This window comes from Astatotilapia calliptera, chromosome 7, assembly GCF_900246225.1.
Source record: "Astatotilapia calliptera chromosome 7, fAstCal1.2, whole genome shotgun sequence".
Classification (NCBI taxonomy): Eukaryota; Metazoa; Chordata; class Actinopteri; order Cichliformes; family Cichlidae; genus Astatotilapia; species Astatotilapia calliptera.
Genome location: NC_039308.1, coordinates 10,151,506 through 10,172,159, shown reverse-complemented (window position 1 = coordinate 10,172,159; position 20,654 = coordinate 10,151,506). Strand labels below are relative to the sequence as shown.

At 43.1% G+C, this 20,654-nt stretch overlaps 1 protein-coding gene across 1 annotated transcript in view; it reads left to right on the top strand.

Moving 5' to 3' along the window:
- LOC113027274 (hydrocephalus-inducing protein) overlaps positions 1–20,654 on the top strand; it is a 75,905-nt gene that overhangs the window by 39,186 nt on the left and 16,065 nt on the right. Inside the window, 18 exon segments of the mRNA XM_075410379.1 lie at positions 366–417; positions 957–1,070; positions 2,805–2,984; positions 3,086–3,260; positions 3,533–3,660; positions 4,200–4,327; positions 4,746–4,882; positions 5,596–5,705; positions 5,824–5,916; positions 6,394–6,456; positions 6,458–6,496; positions 6,737–6,966; positions 11,637–11,780; positions 16,494–16,689; positions 16,863–16,928; positions 17,534–17,669; positions 17,769–17,908; positions 18,678–18,756. Of these exon segments, the coding sequence (XP_075266494.1) occupies positions 366–417; positions 957–1,070; positions 2,805–2,984; positions 3,086–3,260; positions 3,533–3,660; positions 4,200–4,327; positions 4,746–4,882; positions 5,596–5,705; positions 5,824–5,916; positions 6,394–6,456; positions 6,458–6,496; positions 6,737–6,966; positions 11,637–11,780; positions 16,494–16,689; positions 16,863–16,928; positions 17,534–17,669; positions 17,769–17,908; positions 18,678–18,756 (2,210 nt within the window).

Genomic DNA, 20,654 nt, shown 5'->3' with positions numbered 1-20,654 from the left:
CACACCGAGTCCATATAAGTTAAAAAGGATTTGTTTTTTACTCTTAATCATGAAAATCTAAAGTAGTTGAGCAGTAGGATAAAAATATGGCGCTGCAAATAAAAATATGAATTCTTCTTGAAAAAGATTTGTTTTGTCTATCATTCATTTTTCTTATTTTTCTCTCTTGAGAAATGTGCCATTTATAACGCTATAACGTGGAGTTTTTCTCTATTTGCAAGAAAAATATATTTAACTTTAGGGATTTCTTGTTTTACTCTTTGCTCTTATGGAAAGAAAGGAAAAAAGAATGAGAAGCAAAACGATTCAGAAAGTCAGACGCGCTCCTCTGTAACACCTGCCTTGCCATCTCCTGTAATCTCCAGGCCTGGTGCAGATGGACATAGCAGCACACATTATCCTGTGGGTGTGGAAGAGGTAGGCAAATGCACACGTAAACAAATCAGGGTGTCCCTGAGATTTCTAGTTTGTCAGGGAACAGAGAAAGCCAGCAGCTAAAGGGCAAGTCATTCCCTCTGTGCCGTATATAATACTGGCTTGCTAAATCAGTGTGGATATTCCTTGGTTTTTAAGTACTGATACAATAGAATAGTCTTATATAACTCAGCGTAATCTTCATGATCTATAGTTATTTATATTCCCTTTAGTAACTGGAGAATAGATGTAAATGTATAATTCAATAAGGGCTCCGTCTAAAACTATTTTCATTACTTATTCATCTACAGAGTATATTTATTAATCAAATCACCTAAGATACTTGTCAGTGTAAAAATATTAGCTGTATTGCCTATAGTGACCCAGAAAAATAAGGGCATTTCATATATATTGACTGCAAAGATTAATAACCTGGAAGCAAGTTGTTTGTCTAAAGTCGAGGAAAACTGGGTTTTAAACACTGTTGAGACTGAATTAAAAAACAAACCCTGAATAACTGAATCTGTTGTACTGGTTTTCAGGTGGTTGCACAGTGCCATGTAGAGGAGGGGCCTTTATATGAGATCATTCTCAGAGGAGAAGCATCAATAATCATCTACAGCCTTGAACCCACCTATTTGGGCTTTGGTCAGCAGGTACAGATACAGGGCTGACCTGACAGCTGAATTTAACATCTGATTACTTTATAACAGTTTGATTTGGACAGCTGAGACTCTGAGCTTGAGCAAATTCAATTTAAAATAAAATAACACTACGTAAGTAGCAAATCTCAGGTTCAATTTCAGCAGATTTACATCAATATAGGGATGTAAATCTAATTAACAGGAAGTGCCAAAACTTTGGGAATTGTCACTAATTTTTTATGGACAGCTGCTTCAGTGTTATATCATTGGCAGAAGATCTCACATGTGACGCAGTGCTATGGTCCTGGGTCTGTTTCCCAGTGTTTCGAGTTGCAATTCCTTATTCTTAGTTAAGAGCATCCTTAGTTTTCTATTCATTACCTTTGGTCTTTGTAAGGATTTAAGTTTGAAGTCTTATAGTTTGCATGTTCATTTGTTTTATTCTCCTGAAGAGCATGCAAATGGCTGTTGAACCCACCATTAAGCAAGCAGAGGGTGGTTTCTGTGAGGGCCTTGAAGAGGGAGGAAGGTTCCACAAAATATTGAAAAGAAAAACATAGTTTTGTACCCTTAAAAAGTGGAACTATGAGCTACATTTTCCATATTTCTATATTTCTGTTATTGTAATCCCACTGATAATGATGGAATTTGCATTTCATTAGATCTGGTAATCGCAGGACCGAGTACGGATTTGAGTTTGTTTATGTAGCTCTCCATTATCGTGTGTTCATTTTTCCTCCTTGATGTTCTTTTATCCTGCTTTCCTTGTCCTTGTTGTTCTGTTGCCATCTGTTTGCTCACCCATGTGTCACGCCTGATATCTCAGACAAAACTAATTAGATTTTTTTAAAAACTTAGAGGAGTGAAGCATGCTGCCATTTTGAAGGGAACACTGATGAGCCCGAAAGAGAGGGCGTCACATTTGTTTGTGATTGTTCATTATGAATCTTGTTTGCTGCCTTGGTGAAGTTTGCTTTATGATTATTTGTTTTTCCTCACACTGATGGTTATTTTCCCTTTTTCCGATTCAAATTCTCTCTGTTGTTGCCTGTTAATTCTTTCTGGCGACAGCATGATAATTGTCATTAAGACAGATTGTTTAAAGATGGAATGTTTAAGTTGGCATTTTACCTTGTTTTTTTTTAACACTAGAAATACTGCTGAGAGGAAGCACATAAACTTTAAATGTCACTGCCTAGTTTTCCACACCACCTCCACTCCTTCTTTGTGTATGCAAGCCATCCGGACCAGTTATCATTGATATTCAAAACAAGGACACATTGATTTTTGATTTAGTTGAAATAGCGATTCAGCAGAACATTTCTTCGACCTTCCTGTCTGTTCAGCATTCTTCTCTCTGGCGCTGTCTCTCTCTCTCTCTCTCTCTCTCTCTCTATCTTACTCCTGTGTTGTTCTCTTGTATTTATCCAGATTTATAATTAAGAAGGTTCTGAAACAGCCCTGATTGTTCATGCATGTGTACAGCTGTGAAATGTTTTATGTTTTTGCTTGTTTGTTTCCCTTCTATCTTTTCACCTTTCTGATATTTTCACAAACTATAAGATGTAAAAGGTGCTTCTCTAAAACGAAAAGAATGTTTGCTCTACAAAATATACAGGACACTAGGTGGAGCACTTTGTCCGTTTGCCATAAGCTGCTTGACATGATGAAACTAAAGGCACAGCCCGCTTTAAAAAGCAGACGAGTGTTTCCCCTCTCGGTTTAATCTTTGCCCTTTCCTCCTAGCTTTTTCATCTTGTAAGCAAAGCTGATGTGATCCTAAGGAATACTGGCCACGTGGGCTATAAATACAGTATACAGCCTGAAAAAGAGAAGGGGGACGATACTGATGAGGAGGAAGTGGGGCAGATGACAGACTTTGAACATGAGGTTAGACCTGGTTGGCCCATGGTCGTTCCCGCTGAGGCGAGTTTATCTTTGGACTGCTTCTATTGTGGATATTTAAGTTATTTTAAAATGAATGTTGATGGTTTCTTTTACCTGTGTTGCTTTTGTGTGAGTGACAGGGTTATGTTGAAGCCAGTATGGTGCAGTTACTATGGGTGCTCTACTTCCCAGGCATCCCAGAGGTTTTTAGGAAGAAGCTTCAGGTGCAGGTGGCTTTCCTACTACTGCAGGAGATCTCACTGACTGGAGTTGCAGTGTTTCCCAGGCTCAGCTTGAATTTGCCACAAATCCTACGTATGCACAGTCATTCATACAGTACACACATTTTACATGTAAATACATATTACACCAGTTTGCAGCCATGTTACTGGACCTCATAAGGATGTTGCCAGTAAACTGAATCATCCTTAGAAATATCTGTTTCCTTGGTTTTCTTTCTAACTCAATTTTACTGAAAAGCATCAAGCTCAAATTGTTCAGCTGATTTATAGTCCTCCCTTATAAGCACTGACACAAATTCAACTCTTTATTGCTGCGCTCGTGCAACACTGTGATTTCCCTTGCAGAGGAGGAGCGTTACAGTGATGTGTTACAGCAGGCCAGAACTGCTGTGGAGGCAGACAGAGTCAAAGAGGAGCTCATGAATGAAATTAGTGTTGGAAAAGGAGCAGTGGAGGAAACCTGCATACTCACAGTCAATAAATTCATTTTAGGAACAGCTCACAATCACAATATGCAGATCACAAAAAAACAAAAAGAAACATCCTGTAATTGTATGCATGTTGTTTTGATATTATCACGCAGAGAACTAACAAACGTTTATTTGTAATGAAAACCACCAACAAAAGCGGTATTTACAACGGTAGAACAAAAGTCAGTGTCCTGAGAAACCTTTAAGGTTTATTTTCATCTTCATACTGCAGTTAGTGCAGATTTGTATGTGTCCTACACATAAAATGTTTTGTATATATATATGAAGAAGTTGCACATTAACAAAATAAGCTGCATATTAACAAGTAATATTTCTTTCCTTCAGGTATTACTGCTCCAGCTCCAGAAGCTCACAGATCAGAAAAAAAGAATAGAAAAAAATAAACAATATAAAACGTTGAGGTAAAGTCCTAAACTCAGAAACCTAGGACGATGACAGTAGTAAAATGTATTTGGAGATATTTATGCTGACCAGTTTTGCCAACTTTTAAATACTTTTCTGTCTTTTGACTACGTGACTAGCATGAAGAGCTGCTTCACATGGAGATCGATAGGTTGCTCATCAAAGAAAATGCTCTTGCTGTGGCTGCTAGCTTGCTGGAGGCCGGAGAACCACAAGGATCCTTCAGAAAGTGGCACAAGCTATTCAAGTATGTACTTACAACCACACACATGCAGTTTAGTGGAACAGATGGTCCACTCACTGGACTGAAATGAGAACTGTGTCCAACTGTGCTGTGGAATTCAAACAGTCCTTAATACTGAATGATATTTGGTTGCATAGCAGATTTTATTACTTGGTTTTTTTGCAAATTTGTGGGTACATGGTGTGGCTATTTATTTATTTTCAGTTTGTGCATTTTTGATAACATGTCATTATCTTGTGTTCACAGTGTATAAGTGCAGAATACAAATGATATGCAAGATACTAAGTTTCTTTACAAAACAGAAAGCCGTCTTTAACTAAAAAGAGAAACTCTTTCAAAACTAAAAAACTCAAACACTCACACAACATCCTGTAATTGTAAGCATGTTTGTGTCCAACGTTTTATTCTTCACTCTCCACAGGTTTCAGCTCCCAGAGTATGTTTTAGACTTTGTTTTTGTCATTCCTAGCAAAGTTATCAGTCAAACTGCAAAAATTACCAGTGAAGGATCAATATCTGTGTCTTTCCATGTCATTTGCAAACATCTTGAGAGCACAGGTAACACCATATCTACTTTTGTCCCGTGACATTTTCAGTCCTCTGTCTGTCTCCTTCTGTTTTTTAATACTTTGATATTTTCCACATGATCTGATTTATATATTAGAAGTGATTTGTCCTATGGAATTGAGTTCATTCCAGTTTTATTTACATAGCGTCAAATGACAACAACGGTCACTTCAAGGCGCTTTATATTGTAAGGTAAAGACCCAATCAGACAACCCCCTGTGAGCAAGCACTTGGCGATAGTGGGAAGGAAAAACTCCCTTTTAACAGGAAGAAACCTCTGGCAGAACCAGGCTCAGGGAGGGACAGACAACTGACATGATCCTGTCGAGGGGAGGGAGATAGGACAAAAGACACACTGTGGAGGAGAGCCAGAGATTACTAACTAATAATTAAATGAATCTATGAAGCCAAATGTATAGAAAAATATACAAAAAACAGAAAGTAGGCAGTCCTGTGTGGAAATAGAAAGTATTACATTAGACTTTCAAAAAATAAAAATAAAAATGTTTAGATATTACAGTTAGAAGTCTTAATGTCAAAGAAAAACAAACCAATAGTAGACAAGTTTACAGATGAAACAAAGCTTAAATAATTTGTTGGCATTTCCACCATTCAACAGCTGTAAAATTATTAGAGCTGATGAAAGCAAACAAAACTGGATTTCTGATATCAAATGATTTATGACTCTTACTGGTTTATCACAGGTTTCACAACCAATTTTAAAAGTGTGAAGAATCTGCCTTGTAGTGAGACACAGACTTTCACAGTTTAGTTAGACCCTCAAGGAGCCAAGCTGAGTGTCCTCCCAATCCAGGTATCCACAAGAATAGACAAGCTTGTATACGGCTAGAAATACATTTATTGTGTCTTTTCATTCAGTGTCTATAAACAGTTTTGGGTCTGTGTTATTAATCTCATCTTTGTCGATACAGGTTGCAGATGGCCCAATGGTACAGATACGACTGTATGCCATGGTAACCATGCCAGATGTCACTGTTTCCAGGGATACAGTTCAGTTTGACACTGCAGTGTGGCATGTGTCAGAGTACAAAGGGCGATAAAAAGCGGCAATGGTATAATATGCTCTAGCTTCTGCTAGAGGTTTCTTCCTGTTAAAAGGGAGGTTTTCCTTCCCACTGTCCCCAACGTGCTTGCTCAAAGGGGGTCGTATGATTGTTGGATTTTTTTCTATGTATGTATTATTGTAAGGTCTACCTTACAATATAAAGTTCCTTTAGGCAACTGTTGTTGTGATTTGATGCTTTATAAATAAAACTGAATTGTATTGAATTGAACTGAAAAATTGAATTGAGTATACTGGGTCACCGTGGTGCTATCTTGTTGTTAACTGTAAAATCAAGTGAATACGTGAATTTTTTCTATGTACTTCTTATCAGACCTGTACATTTGATACTTGAGAAAATCTTTTTAATTGACAGCCAGATGTGGCTTGTATTAATTTGCTATCATAAGCTATTATGAGTGTTGGTGCAAAAGGAAAGATTCCTTTTGTAACGCATCAGATGAGAACAATACAGCTACTGAACCATGAGTCTGTGCCTTGCCAACTGGAGCATTGCTGAGAAGTTTCAGGCTTTTAAAAAGGTATGACTTTAGCTCGTTTATGGATAAAATAAAAACTTAATCCACATTCCACACGGTAAGAAAAATAGGGAAGTATAAGTGAACAATAAAATATGTGCACGGCATTATAATCGAATGCAGCATTGTGGAAATAAGTTATTTTAATATCAGGGAAAAGTAGAGTACTGTGAGTAGTAACATGTGGGTGATATATAGCAAAATAAAGACGGGGATGCTGACCTTCATGTACATCTCTTTCAGTGTGCTTATGTAGTGGTGCGCATGGCTGAGAGCACCCAGCATGTGTTCCTCACGGGTCAGGTTCACGGTGAGGCTCCACATCTCGAGTTCTGGCCATCGGTGCTGGAGCTCAGACCTTGCCTCCCTGCCAGCACTGAGGTTGAACCTGAGGTTACCGCCAGAAACCCCTGTTCTTTCCCCACTGAGTTTTACTCCCTGGAGTTCACACACAGTACCTCCAGGAAGAAGAGGTAAGTCTTCAGTTTCAGAAATAGTGTTGCAAGTTTACCTTACAATGTATCGTATATTTTTAAAAAGGCAAGGCCCCAAGTGAGGTAGTAATGTCAAATACATATATTTGTAATGAGTGTGTGGTGTCCTTTTATTGATAAATTACTGCTTGGTTAAAAAGAGAGGGAGGGAGACAGGCATTGTTTTCTTCGGTCAATCAGTTAATCCCTCACAGCTTTTCCAAATTGAATTATTTATTGTTATGCTGCAGTGTCTTTAATTGGAATGCATGACATTGCAGTGTTTACTAATATCCCTTTACAGTTTGTCAGGACTTCCAGCATTTAACTCAGTGTTACCAGTTAGAGTTGGATTGTAAATTACATTACATAGTCACATAATGTTGTTTTTTAAAATGCATCTCATCTTGTTTTCTGCATTCAGTTTTCCTGTATATGTTCATTTTACTGGATTAATAATCAAATAAAGTATTTCTCATTTCATGCAGATCCTGCATTTGATGCATAAGTGCAACATTTTACATCTATGTAAGTTCTCATCCACCCAGGTCACCATAGCCTGGAGTAAGATGTTTGACCTTTAGAGCTAAACGCTGATGTGTAAATCTGGTATTTAACCCATAATGGAAATGTTACCTTGGATGTGGTTCTGAGTCCAACTATTAGCCACCTACAATGCAGTCTACACCTATACATTACACCTACAGCTATTAAAATGTTTTCAAAAACCTAAAAAGCTCTTCTTTATCTTAAGCTTTTAACTCTAAATAAATTATCTTTGCAAACTATTTTTTTGTAAAAGCAACAGTGAAATTTGAATTCAGTTGTTTGAGAACTGACAATTGTCTGCCACATGGGTGTTGATGTGTCACCTGATGGTTTAGCTGCATGTAGCTGCAGAAGCATTGCTCTGATTATATATGGAGCCCCAGTGACAGGTTAAAAAAACACAGATTCCTCCTAATTTAAATAGTTAAATGAAGACAGAGTGTAAAAAAAAAAAAAAAAAAAAGTAACCAGCTGCCATATTTAGCATGGTATTAAGGGCGTTTTTCTCTTTTTTCTTAGATAAGAGCAGCACATCAGCTGCCTTGGCACGCCAGTATGGAGCAGTGTGCCTTAGTGTTGATGCTGTGGCTGCAGATGTGCTGCTAAATGGCACTTCACCGCTAGCCTGACTGCCAGACAACTATTTGACTCTGCTGCTGTGGAGTATGCTCAGAAGAATCCTGGCAAGCTGGAAGTTAAAGAAGTAGGTTGTGATGGACAAATTAATAAGAATGTCTTTAACTGGTTTAACTGGTTTAGGAAGAGACTATAAATGTACTTAAAGAGAAAGGTGTAAATTTCAAGGGGATTCCCATCCTTAAATAATTAAAAATATTTCTACAGTAAGGTAGGATACCACAGGAAAAGATTTTAGATTTATCTACCTGCTACCAGGTCCAGTCGTTGGAGAAACTTCAGAATCAGGGCCTGCAACACCTCATCTACTTTTCCACCTGATACAACAAAAAGCAGGAAACGACTATAAATGTACTTAAAAAGAAAAAAAGAAGTTTTTAAAAACTTCTTTAGTCCTCTTTTAGTGTGTTTATATTCTCAATAAAGTGGTGGTTTTAGCATCTTTTTTGTAGGTGAAGTCACTCTTTTACATCTCTATACAAAAATAACATTTAAAATGTAAATGCAGACTGAAACTAGCCCTTAGGTTAAATTTCAACATGAACTGTAGTCAGAACACATTCAGCCTGCTTTTAAACAAATGCAATGAAATGCATTTACAGTTTTTTACAGCCGCTAGGACACATTTCACAATACTTAGGTCACTTTTGCAAAACTCTTCACACAATTCTCCTAACTGACCTTCAGCTTGGCAAAGCAGTTCATTTCACATTCAAAATGCACTACAACTACCAAAACACTTTATTCAGGTCTCAAATAAACTCATTCTTCCAGAACACTAGCAAAGGTTGACAGCCAACAAACACACTTTGTCACCCACAAAACAATGACCTAAAAAACACTAACAACATATAGCATGACACAGTGTTTTCTTGTGTAAAACAAGGACACATCTCTGTTTAGAATTTCAATGTATGTTACTGGAATGAATCAGACATCATGCAGAATTCGTTAATATTTGTTTATGTATTTTTATTTTTTTGCACTAAGTAATCCCAAAATACAAGAATTTGTATACACACCATCCACTGATACACATACAATAGTAATGCTATTCTACTCGGTCTTCTCCATTTGGCCACAGGTTCTCATCCACATCACATCTTATGCCATCTAGGGCAATACACCTAGGAAAGAATCTTCTGGCATGCCAGAATTGAAGGAGTTGAAAAATTGAAGGAGTAACACCTGTGTAGATGTTCATCTACAATGAGAATCAGCTGTGGCTGGTTAAACTGCATTTTTAGATTTAAATTAGTCTGTCAAAGAATAACACTTGTTTTCACTTCACAAGGTACATGCAGTCAATCAAAGTACACCAGGTTTCAAAATACTGGCTATTATTGACATTACAAAAACTGCATAGACTTTTATGTTTCAGTTTCACAGGTATTTGCATGCGAAACATGCAATCCACCATATTGACACCAGAAATGTCTTGGTTGGTAACTGTATGTCCACATGTACAGTAATGTTCACATTCAAAAGCATTCCAGTAAAAAGCAAACAAGTTTTTGTTTCTTTACTGTTTACCACAGGAGGTACAGTAGAAACACGGTATGATAGGACAGAGAAAGTTTTACAGTATTGCTTACAGTGAACAAAATATCCATGAAACACACAAGAGCATTCTGAACAAAAAAACAACAGCAAAAAGCCAAGATAAAAAGGGGGGGAGGGGGGCTAAAAAAAGGCAAAAGATTTGCATCTAATCTCTGCGATCTTCAGGGTTAGGCCACATGTTTTCATCAAATATGTTTCAATAAAATATTGCTGTTGAATTTTGCTGTCTTTTTAAGTTTTGCATTGTGTTATTGTTTTGGCCATAAGTTTAACAGTTTTGAAAACAGTATGTAAGTATATGCAAAATGTCCTGTACGTACAAAGATTTTTGGCAGTTGTTGTGTCTGAGTGAGAAAATAATTCATGAAATTTGAGAGATGTAGTCATTGAATGCATTTTGTGCCAAAACAATGATAACTGATCCTCAGTTTGGCCCACATAGACTTCTGTTGTGCTCACTGTGTGAGGAGTTTTGCAAAAGTGACCTAAGTATTGAGAAATGTGTCCTAGCGTCTGTAAAAAACTGTAATTCAGTTTAAAGTCATTTTAGAGGAGAAGAGGATGTTGTCTAAGCTAACATCCATCATGGACAACACCTCCCACCCCCTGTATGAGACTGTACGAGCACTGAGCAGTTCAGCAGTACATTTTTACAATCACAGCACAGGAAGGAGCGCTACCGCAGGTCATTCTTACCAGCAGCTGTCAGACTCTATAATGCAGCTTAATATTCTTTTGATCATCTTACTCACCAGCTTGTTTGCTTACTGTACATTTCATACATAGCTCTGTAGAATTGATACATATCCCTGTACATTTTATACGTATTACCGTGCAATTTTTAAAATTTTTCTATACATATTCTGTACATTGTTACCTGTATATACCTGTATATACAAACTCGGATGCTTATGTATATAGGACCACCTTGTGTCTTCCTTTTATATTTTTATTTTCCCTTGCTGTAAGAGCTCTGTAACACCGAAATTTCTCATCCGTGGGATAATAAAGGTTTATTCTATTCTATTCTAGTCTAACTTCAGAATTAGGGCCTGCAACACCTCATCTACTTTTCCACCTGGTACAACAAATAACTGTGAGGACAGAAGCAGTGAAGATGACTCTAAGGCTCCCCCGATCTCAAAATATTTCTTTATCTTTTGATTTCAACTTCTAAAATGACTTTTTCTAAAAAACCTTTTAGTCCTGTTTCAGTGTATTTACATTCTCAATAAAGTGGATGTTCTCGAAACAGGTTGATATCAGCTGCATCCCAGTACTTCCAAATCTCATGGTACACCATTGGTGGACATTCGTATCTATCACTTCAGGGGAGAAGCCAAGAAGTTTAGTAATTTTTTCTATTTCTCAAGGGCTCTTGTTGTGCTTTAGAGTTTTCTCCCTCCACATTTAAACTGACATGTACTGCAATGCTTCAGTGTTGTCCCGCAGTCTCACCCTCAACTCAACAGTGAGGGATATGGTAAAGGCTACACACCACTTCCTGACATTATTTTAATCCTCAGGCGCAAGGTGCAACTCGACTGCTTTCAACTCAAAAGGGTAACCAATTTATGGTTTGGAACTGAGCTTTAAAGTAGTGTTTTCCCTCAAAAGTCTTGATGACAGGCTGTACCTCTCCCAGCACAAAGCTTATTGTACCTGTTTTCTGTAGGTGATTGAATCCAACACTGGGAGAGGAGGAGAAACTGTAAGCAACAACTATCAAGGTTTCAGCCCAGTATACTTTCATTAGGTGAAGACTTGATTCTTACTGTTATCTCTGATATAATATTTTTAGAATTACAGAAACAATATAAAATAATCACATTTAGAACTGAATTTATCAAATTGTATTTCTTGCTACCTTTCTAACTTATGTTTATAATATGCAGCGGATATTTTTTGTGTTCTCTCCATAGATACAAGATCACACCTACATGTGACAACAACTTTGGTCCACTGATCTACGGCACCAGGAAAACCCAAAGCTTCACCATGGAAAACCATGGAGACTTCAAGACTTTTTTCACCATCACAGACCCTACACTCCTAAGCAGGACAGGGTAAGAAATCAGAAGACAGAAACAACAAATTAACAGACACACATGCACTTATCGATCTGTGCGTCTGTCCTATTCTCAGAAACACCAAATTATTCTAATAAATAAATCAAGGTACCTCTGGACTGTTACCTGTGTGTTGGTGGTTGTTGTTTGGCTGTACTCAGCTGATTCACAGGATTTAGCAGGTATATTTCTATGAACCAGAGTAGGTGCAGCATCTTGTCTAAGGTCAGCTGAAATGGTTGAGCGCAGTTATTTTGGAGTTGACCTTATTAAATATGTGTTTGTAGGAATTTAACATTTTTGAAGGAGCAGTTGCATGTTCAGGGCTGGGACATGGGCTGGCCCAAACTGTGTGGAAATGTGATTGTTTAAACTCCATATTGCTTATTTTATAGTTTAGGTTACTTATTAGTTTTGATGTTAATATCTAATATAATGTACTAACGTAGATTGGTAACAATAGGCTGTGTGTTACTAATCTGCATACTGTTATTAATAATAATTATTGTGGGTGATTTTAACATCCATGTAGATGCTAAAAATGACAGTCTCAACATGGCATTTAATCTGTTATTAGACTCAATTGGTTTCTCTCAAAATGTAAAAGAACCCACCCACCACTTTAATCACACTCTAGATCTTGTTTTAACATATGGCATAGAAACTGAACATTTAACAGTGTTTCCTGAAAACCCTCTCCTGTCTGATCATTTCCTGATAACATTTACATTTACAATAATTGATTACACAGCAGTGAAGAGTAGACTCTATCACAGTAGATGTCTTTCTGAAAGCGCTGTAACTAAGTTTAAGAATATAATCCACCCACTGTTATCATCTTCAATGCCCTGTACCAACATAGAGCAGAGCAGCTATCTGAACGCTACCCCAGCAGAGGTCGATTATCTTGTTAATAATTTCACCTCCTCACTACGTACGACTCTGGATACTGTAGCTCCTGTGAAAACTAAGGTCTCTAATCAGAAGTACCTGACTCCGTGGTATAATTCTCAAACACGTACCCTAAAGCAGATGACTCGTAATCTGGAGAGGAAATGGCGTGTCACAAATTTAGAGGATCATCATTTAGCCTGGAGAAATAGTTTGCTGCTTTTGTCATGGTCCTGGGTCGGTGACCCAGCGCTTTTAGTTTGTTATCATTTTCTAGATGATGATTGTTTAAGTTCTGTGTTATTTTCGATCTGCCTCTAAGTCTGCGTCTGTACCTGTCTGTCTATGGTGTCTCCCCATCTGTTTGTGAATCTGTCTGTTTAGTTCAATGTCTTGTCTGGTTCCATGTATCTGAGTTTCCTGTTTTATTGTGAAGGTCCGTGTCGTATGTGAGTGTGATCAGTTTACGTTTCCCCTGTCCCGTCAGCCCAGATTCCTCCCAGCTGTGTTGCCCTCCTGTCTCTCATCCCCTGATTACTGGTGTGTGTATTTAAGCCCTGTGTGTTCTCCTGCCTGTTGCCGGTTCGTCTGTATTACTCAGTGTCAGTCTGTGTATCCACCGTGGCTTCTCCCTGCTGTTCATCGTCATCCTCCTCTGCTCGTTTTCATTCAGGTTTGTGCTCTGTAGTTTAGTTGTTTCCCAGTTTAGTTTAGTTCGAGCCCCGTTTGCTGTTTGTCCACATTTTTTTGTGTTCAATAAATCACCTTCACTCCTCTACGACTGCCTGCGCTTGGATCCTCATTTATTCCACACGGCTCGCCTCGGCAGCCGTGACAGTACGAACCGGCCACTATGGACCCAGCAGCAGTCAACCTGCCCGAGGAGCTCCGGGAGGACATTATTTACTCGGTGGACAGATTAATTAACTTATGGCTCGAGCATGAGGGGAGAGAATTCCGCCAAGGCATAGCTGTTCGGCTACAGCGCTTGGTTTCTGGTCTCCCCTGGTTGCTCAGCTCACTTCACCCGCTCACACAGAATTTCGTTCTGAACGAGCTTCATCTTCTCCCCCCTGCTACCACCCACTCTGCAACTCATGCTTCACTCCCTGACCCGACGGAGAGTGTCTTGCCCGGCCCGTCGGTCCAGCCTTCAAATGGGAAACGGCACTCACGCCGTCGACGCCCCTCGCCACAGTCGGACCCCAGGATATCAGAGCGGCTGACTGTGGTGAGTAAAAAGGATAACGGCTCCAATCTGAACTGTAAGACTTTTTCTTCTGGGGTTGTTCGGGGTGTGTCAGTGGGAGCTAATTCGCTAAGCCTACCTACCTTCGTGATAACTGATCTCTCCCAGGTTGGCATTTTTAAGACTTCAGCGAAAGCAAAGGGCTGTTGTTCTTCTGAACCTGTTAAACCCATGTCAGCTAACCCAGGGTCTGCTAAAACTGTGGCATATATCCCAGAGACAATTAACACCAGCTCTGATAATACCAGGACTGTTTATTCTTTTGAACTGCAACCGGATGCTCAGTTAGCCGCCCGGCCTCAAGCTCAGTTAGCCGCCCGGCCTCAAGCTCAGTTAGCCGCCCGGCCTCAAGCTCAGTTAGCCGCCCGGCCTCAAGCTCAGTCTCCAATTCCACCACCGCCGTCATCCCAACCATTGTTTCAGTCACCCTCAGTTCAGCCTCCTGTTCAGCAGCCACTAGCCCTGCAACCTGTGTCACTTGCTACTCCGGTACAACAAGCCCAGTCAAATCAATCTAAAAGGAACTGAGTTTCATCCGTTTGTTCTAAGCAGAGCGTCAAACCTAATGATAATGTCAACATTCCTCAAAGGCTGGCCAGTTCTGAGACTGAGATGCACTCCAGGGCCTCCCCAGAGGCTGGGTTTCAGCCCCCATCAGACTCTGGACCCCTGGAGTTTAAGAAGCCAGCTGAGGACTGCACCCGGCTGTCGCTGCCTGAGCAGGGTCAATGCTCTGCGCAGCTGCAGGCTGCTATGTGTTTGCCAGAGGCCCGTGCGCCTGCTGGTCCTGTTCTGTCCCTGCCGGAGGCCCGTGCGCCTGCTGGTCCTGTTCTGTCCCTGCCAGAGGCCCGTGCGCCTGCTGGTCCTGTTGCGTTCCTGCCAGAGGTCTCCACACCTGCTGGTTCTGTTCTGTGTGTGCCAGGGGCTCCAGTGCCCACTGGTTCTGTGACTGTTTTTGCTGGGGGTCTGAGGAGCCCGTCCAGCGTCCTGCCTCGTCAGCCGGGGGGCCCGAGGAGCCCGTCCAGTAGGGCTGAACGATTATGGAAAATAATCTAATTGCGATTTTTTTTTTTTTTTTTTTTTGCCCCAATATTGCGATGCGATATGCGATTATTTTTTAAGGTCTTTGTCTTCTGTATTATTAAACAAAGACAAGCAACACATCATATGGTATGGCCAATACTATATTACATTAATTTTAAACTTTTCTTTCCTGGAAGACAGACCTCTGTTATGATGACATGAGGTGATGCATGAATTGATGACTGACATTTTTATTTAACTTCTTCAATCACAACAGTATATTTGAACATACACAATAGTTTATTTTTAGCTTACAAACATCTGAGCATAAAGTGCTGACAAGGAACCCTGGTGTAAACATTAAAATGAAAGTCAGTACAATGTGCAGATTGCAGAAATATACATAAAAAAAATCAGTGGCTTTACCACACTCAGTTTTTCGACATCTGTGAACTACTAGACAGTCATTCAATTAAAAAATAATATTAAATAAATAAACTAAAAAAAAATACACACATCTTACTGATCTCTGCAGTCAGTAACATTACACATAAAGTGCAAACATAATAGCAATTGTATAAACACAAACACGCCTTTAAAATTTAAAGGCGTGAAATTGGACGGTCTAGTTCTGATTAGCGTCACCGCTGTCTCGGTGGAGTTTATTAAACTCGGCCGTCTGCTTCTTGCTATCTAAAATATAACCAGACACTGGTGTAAATTCTCGACTGTCTCATACTTCTGTTTAATAAGTTTTCTGTTTGACGTTTAGTCAGCTGTGTGAAAACCAAGGAGGAACCCACCCGGGGGATTAATAAAGTTTTATTTTATCTAATCTAATAACTTTAATCTCAGCCAAACCGATTTACTCACGAACAAACAAAACACTGAAAAAAGCCCAACAATAACATTTTTAGGTTGTCTAAGTGACTTATATATTACGTTTAACCCGAGCAGCGAAACTCCGCGGTGATCTGAAAATGATGTGCCGGGAGTTGTGCCGTTCTCGGCCGCATCAGTAACCCTCGAGCTCCCGGCTAGCTGTCGAGCTGGTGGGTAGCAGACGCCTCTGAAAACGTCGAAGCACTTTTGCAAATATGGGATATCTTGATAAACCAAGCAGATATTTGATGTTTACACAACTACTTTCTCGCCTGAAAATATGTTAAAAGTTTATTTTGTGACCCAGAAAGATTAGTATGAGTAATTTTAAAACTTAGTAGTGGCCGCCATTGCTGGAAACTGGAGTTTGGCTGTGAATTCTGGGATATGGTAGTAATTTGGACAGCCTTCGGCGCGTCGCTGTGACGTAATCGGTCTACAAATGCGGCCTCAGGAGGATGCAGCCCATGAATTTGGACATGTCCAGAGTATAATCGCAGCCTTTGCGGTTAGAAAATTGCACTTGATCATGTCGCGATATTATCGCAAATGCGATATATCGTTCAGCCCTACCGTCCAGCGTCCTGCCTCGTCAGCTGGGGGGCCCGAGGAGCCCGTCCAGCCATCAGCTGCAGTCTCATCACCAGCTGCAGTCTCATCACCAGCTGCAGTCTCATCACCGCCGTCTGGTCCGGCTCCAGCGTCCTCGTCTCCATCCTCCTCGTCTGGTCCGGCTCCAGCGTCCTCGTCTCCATCCTCCTCGTCTGGTCCGGCTCCAGCGTCCTCGTCTCCATCCGCCTCGCCTGGGGCTGCAGGGGCCACGCAGCCTTCAGGTCCCCTACTACCACCTCCACATCGTTGGTCATCTGCCAGGCCGCTTGTTGGGCATCTCCGCCACCGTGGACGCCCTCCTGGACGCCGCCACTGCCTTCCGCACGGCCGGCCCCCGGACTTGTTTCCACGCCGCCGTTGCCGCCCGCGCGGTCGGCCCCCGGACTTGTTTCCACGTTGCCGTCCGCGCGGTCGGCCCCCAGAACTGCTTCCACGCCACTGCCTACTGCGCGGCCGGCATCCGGACCTGCCCCGTTGCCATTCGCATGGTCGGCCTCCTGAACTTGACCATCTGGGCCTTTTTTGGACTCTGTCCCTCCGTCCTGGGCCCCCTCCGCCCGCCCTGGTCGGGTTGTTTTCTGTTTTTGTCATGATCCTGGGTCCTTTTGACCCAGCGTTTTGTGTTTTCTCTTCGATTTTGGTTCTGTTCTCTAATTGGTGTTTACCCTGTTCCCCCCCCTGTGTGTTCCTGTTTTATTGTGAAGGTCTGCGTCTTATGTGAGTGTTTTCAGTTTGCCTCCCTGGTCTCGTCATGTTAATCACTCCCAGCTGTGTCTCCCACCTGTGTGTGTAATCTCCCTGTGTTCTCTGAGTGTATTTAAGTTGTATTTTCTGTCTTGGTAATCGCTGGTTCGTCTGTGTTGTTTCCTCTCGGTCTCCCTGCGTCTCTTCATGTGTATTTCCCCGGATCTCCCTGCACCGTCATTCCTGGTTTGTGTTGTTAGTTTACCCAGTTTAGGTTTTCGGTTTCATGTTCACACCCCGTTGCTGTTTGTACCCACTGCTGTAAATAAACACTCACCTGCACCAGAGCTGCTGCCTTTTTGGTCCTTTCCTACAATCCCACACGGCTCGTCTCGGCAATCCGTGACAGTACGAACCAGCCACCATGGACCCTGCAGCAGTAAATCCGTCCGAGGAGCTCCGGGACGACGTTACATATAACGTGGAGATTCTCCTCGGGCTGTGGCTTGAAAACCCTCCAGAGGAGCTTCGCCGCACCGTGGAAAGTCGGCTACAACGGCTCTTTTCCGGCCTGCCATGGCTTCTAACTTCGCTTCCTCCGACCATGCAGGCTTTTCTCCGGCTCACACCCCACCTTCTCTCAGCCACTCCTGCCTCGCTGCCCGACTCGCCGGATGTGGTCTTGCCCGGCCCGTCGGAGCCATCTGCGGGGAAGAAACGCCGATCGCGCCGCGGGCGCGCCACCCCACAGCCGGACGTTCGGACTTCTAATTCGCTGGCTGTGGTGAGTGAGGACTCTGTGTCGGTTCCAGACTTTGTGACTGTTCATTCAGGGGCTGTGTTTTGTGTGGCGGCTGTCAATGCGAGCTGCTTATCGCCTGTGCAGCTACCGGCAGCTCAGTTAGCTCCCCCGCAGCCTCTCTCAGCTCAGTTAGCTCCCCCGCAGCCTCTCTCAGCTCAGTTAGCTCCCCCGCAGCCTCGCTCAGCTCAGTTAGCTCCCCCGCAGCCTCGCTCAGCTCAGTTTCCAGTGCCACCCTCAGTTCAGTTTCCAGTGCCACCTGTAGCGCAGGCCCCAGTAGCTCCAGTGCCCCCTGTAGCGCAGGCCCCAGTAGCTCCAGTGCCCCCTGTAGCGCAGGCCCCAGTAGCTCCAGTGCCCCCGCTACCCGTAGCTCTGGCTCCAGTATCATCGGCTTCGCTCATTCACTCCGTGCAGGGAGAAAGTTTAATTTCACCTCAAGGTGCTTTTCATGGTTCAGCCGCCATTGGCACAGTTTGCCGCTCCAGGGCCTCCCCAGAGGCTAGGTCTCAGTCCCCAGCTGATTCTGGACCCCTGAAGTCTAAGCAGCTACATGAGAACTGCGCCATATCAGCATTGCCTGTGCAGAGCCCGTGCTCAGTGCATTGCCAGTTGCCTTCGTGTTAGCCAGAGGACTCCATGACTGCTGGCTTAGTGATGACTTCTGCTGGAGGGTCCGAGGGACCGCTCCGGCCTTCGTCTCGTGTCTCCGCTGGAGGGTCCAAGGGACCGCTCCGGCCTTTGTCTCCTGTTTCAGCTGGGGGGCCCAAGGTGCCCGTCCAGCAGCCTTCCTCGTCAGCTGGTGGTTCCGGAGAACCACGCCAGCCTCATGCCACGTCAGCTGGAGGGCCCAAGGAGCCCGTCCAGCAGCCTTCCTCGTCAGCTGGTGGTTCCGGAGAACCACGCCAGCCTCATGCCTCGTCGGCTGGAGGGTCCGAGGGGCCCGTTCAGCCTCCTGTCTCCGCTGGAGGGTCCGAGGAGCCTGTCCAGCCTCCTGCTGCAGCTTCGTCATCCTCGTCTGGTCCAGCTTCGTCCGTGTCTTCAGCCTCACCCGGTCCGGCCTCTACCTGTGCTTCGCCCGGTCCGGCCTCTGCAGCCTCGCCTGGTCCGGGTCGCCGTCGCCTGAGTGGCCGCCGTTGCCTTCCGCACGGCCGGCCCCCGGACCGCCGTCACCTGAGTGGCCACCGTTGCCTTCCGCACGGCCGCCCCCCCGAACTGTGTCCACGTCGCCGCCGTTGCCGTCCGCACGGTCGGCCCCCCGAACTGTTTTGGACTCCTGTGCTGTCGGCCCCCCAGCCGGCCCCCTGAACTGTTTTGGACTCCTGTGCTGTCGGCCCCCTGAGCTCTTCTGTTTTGAACTCTGTTTTTTCCTGTGTTCTGGTGTGCTTCGTTTCTTTTGGTTTTGGACTCGTTTTTTGTTTTTGTCTTTTTGCCTTCTGGTGCTCCGGTTTTGTTTTGCTTCGGGCCCTCCTTCCTGGGCCCCCGCCGCCCGCCCTGGTCGGGTTGTTTTCTGTTTTTTTTTCTGGCTGTTTTGTTTCTTGTTGGGCTGTCTGGGGCCAGCCTTTGAGGGGGGGGGTGGGGGTACTGTCATGATCCTGGGTCCTTTTGACCCAGCGTTTTGTGTTTTCTCTTCGATTTTGGTTCTGTTCTCTAATTGGTGTTTACCCTGTTCCCCCCCCCCCCCCGTGTGTTCCTGTTTTATTGTGAAGGTCTGCGTCTTATGTGAGTGTTTTCAGTTTGCCTCCCTGGTCTCGTCATGTTAATCACTCCCAGCTGTGTCTCCCACCTGTGTGTAATCTCCCTGTGTTCTCTGAGTGTATTTAAGTTGTATTTTCTGTCTTGGTAATCGCTGGTTCGTCTGTGTTGTTTCCTCTTGGTCTCCCTGCGTCTCTTCATGTGTATTTCCCCGGATCTCCCTGCACCGTAATTCCTGGTTTGTGTTGTTAGTTTACCCAGTTTAGGTTTTCGGTTTCATGTTCACACCCCGTTGCTGTTTGTACCCACTGCTGTAAATAAACACTCACCTGCACCAGAGCTGCTGCCTTTTTGGTCCTTTCCTACAATCCCACACGGCTTGCCTCGGCAATCTGTGACAGTTTTGTTTTGGTCCGTTTTTTTCGTTTCTGCTGGGCTGTCTGGTGCCAGCCCTTGAGGGGGGGGGTACTGTCATGGTCCTGGGTCGGTGACCCAGCGCTTTTAGTTTGTTATCATTTTCTAGATGATGATTGTTTAAGTTCTGTGTTATTTTCGATCTGCCTCTAAGTCTGCGTCTGTACCTGTCTGTCTATGGTGTCTCCCCATCTGTTTGTGAATCTGTCTGTTTAGTTAAATGTCTTGTCTGGTTCCATGTATCTGAGTTTCCTGTTTTATTGTGAAGGTCCGTGTCGTATGTGAGTGTGATCAGTTTACGTTTCCCCTGTCCCGTCAGCCCAGATTCCTCCCAGCTGTGTTGCCCTCCTGTCTCTCATCCCCTGATTACTGGTGTGTGTATTTAAGCCCTGTGTGTTCTCCTGCCTGTTGCCGGTTTGTCTGTATTACTCAGTGTCAGTCTGTGTATCCACCGTGGCTTCTCCCTGCTGTTCATCGTCATCCTCCTCTGCTCGTTTTCATTCAGGTTTGTGCTCTGTAGTTTAGTTGTTTCCCAGTTTAGTTTAGTTCGAGCCCCGTTTGCTGTTTGTCCACTTTTTTTTTTTTTTTTTTTTGTGTTCAATAAATCACCTTCACTCCTCTACGA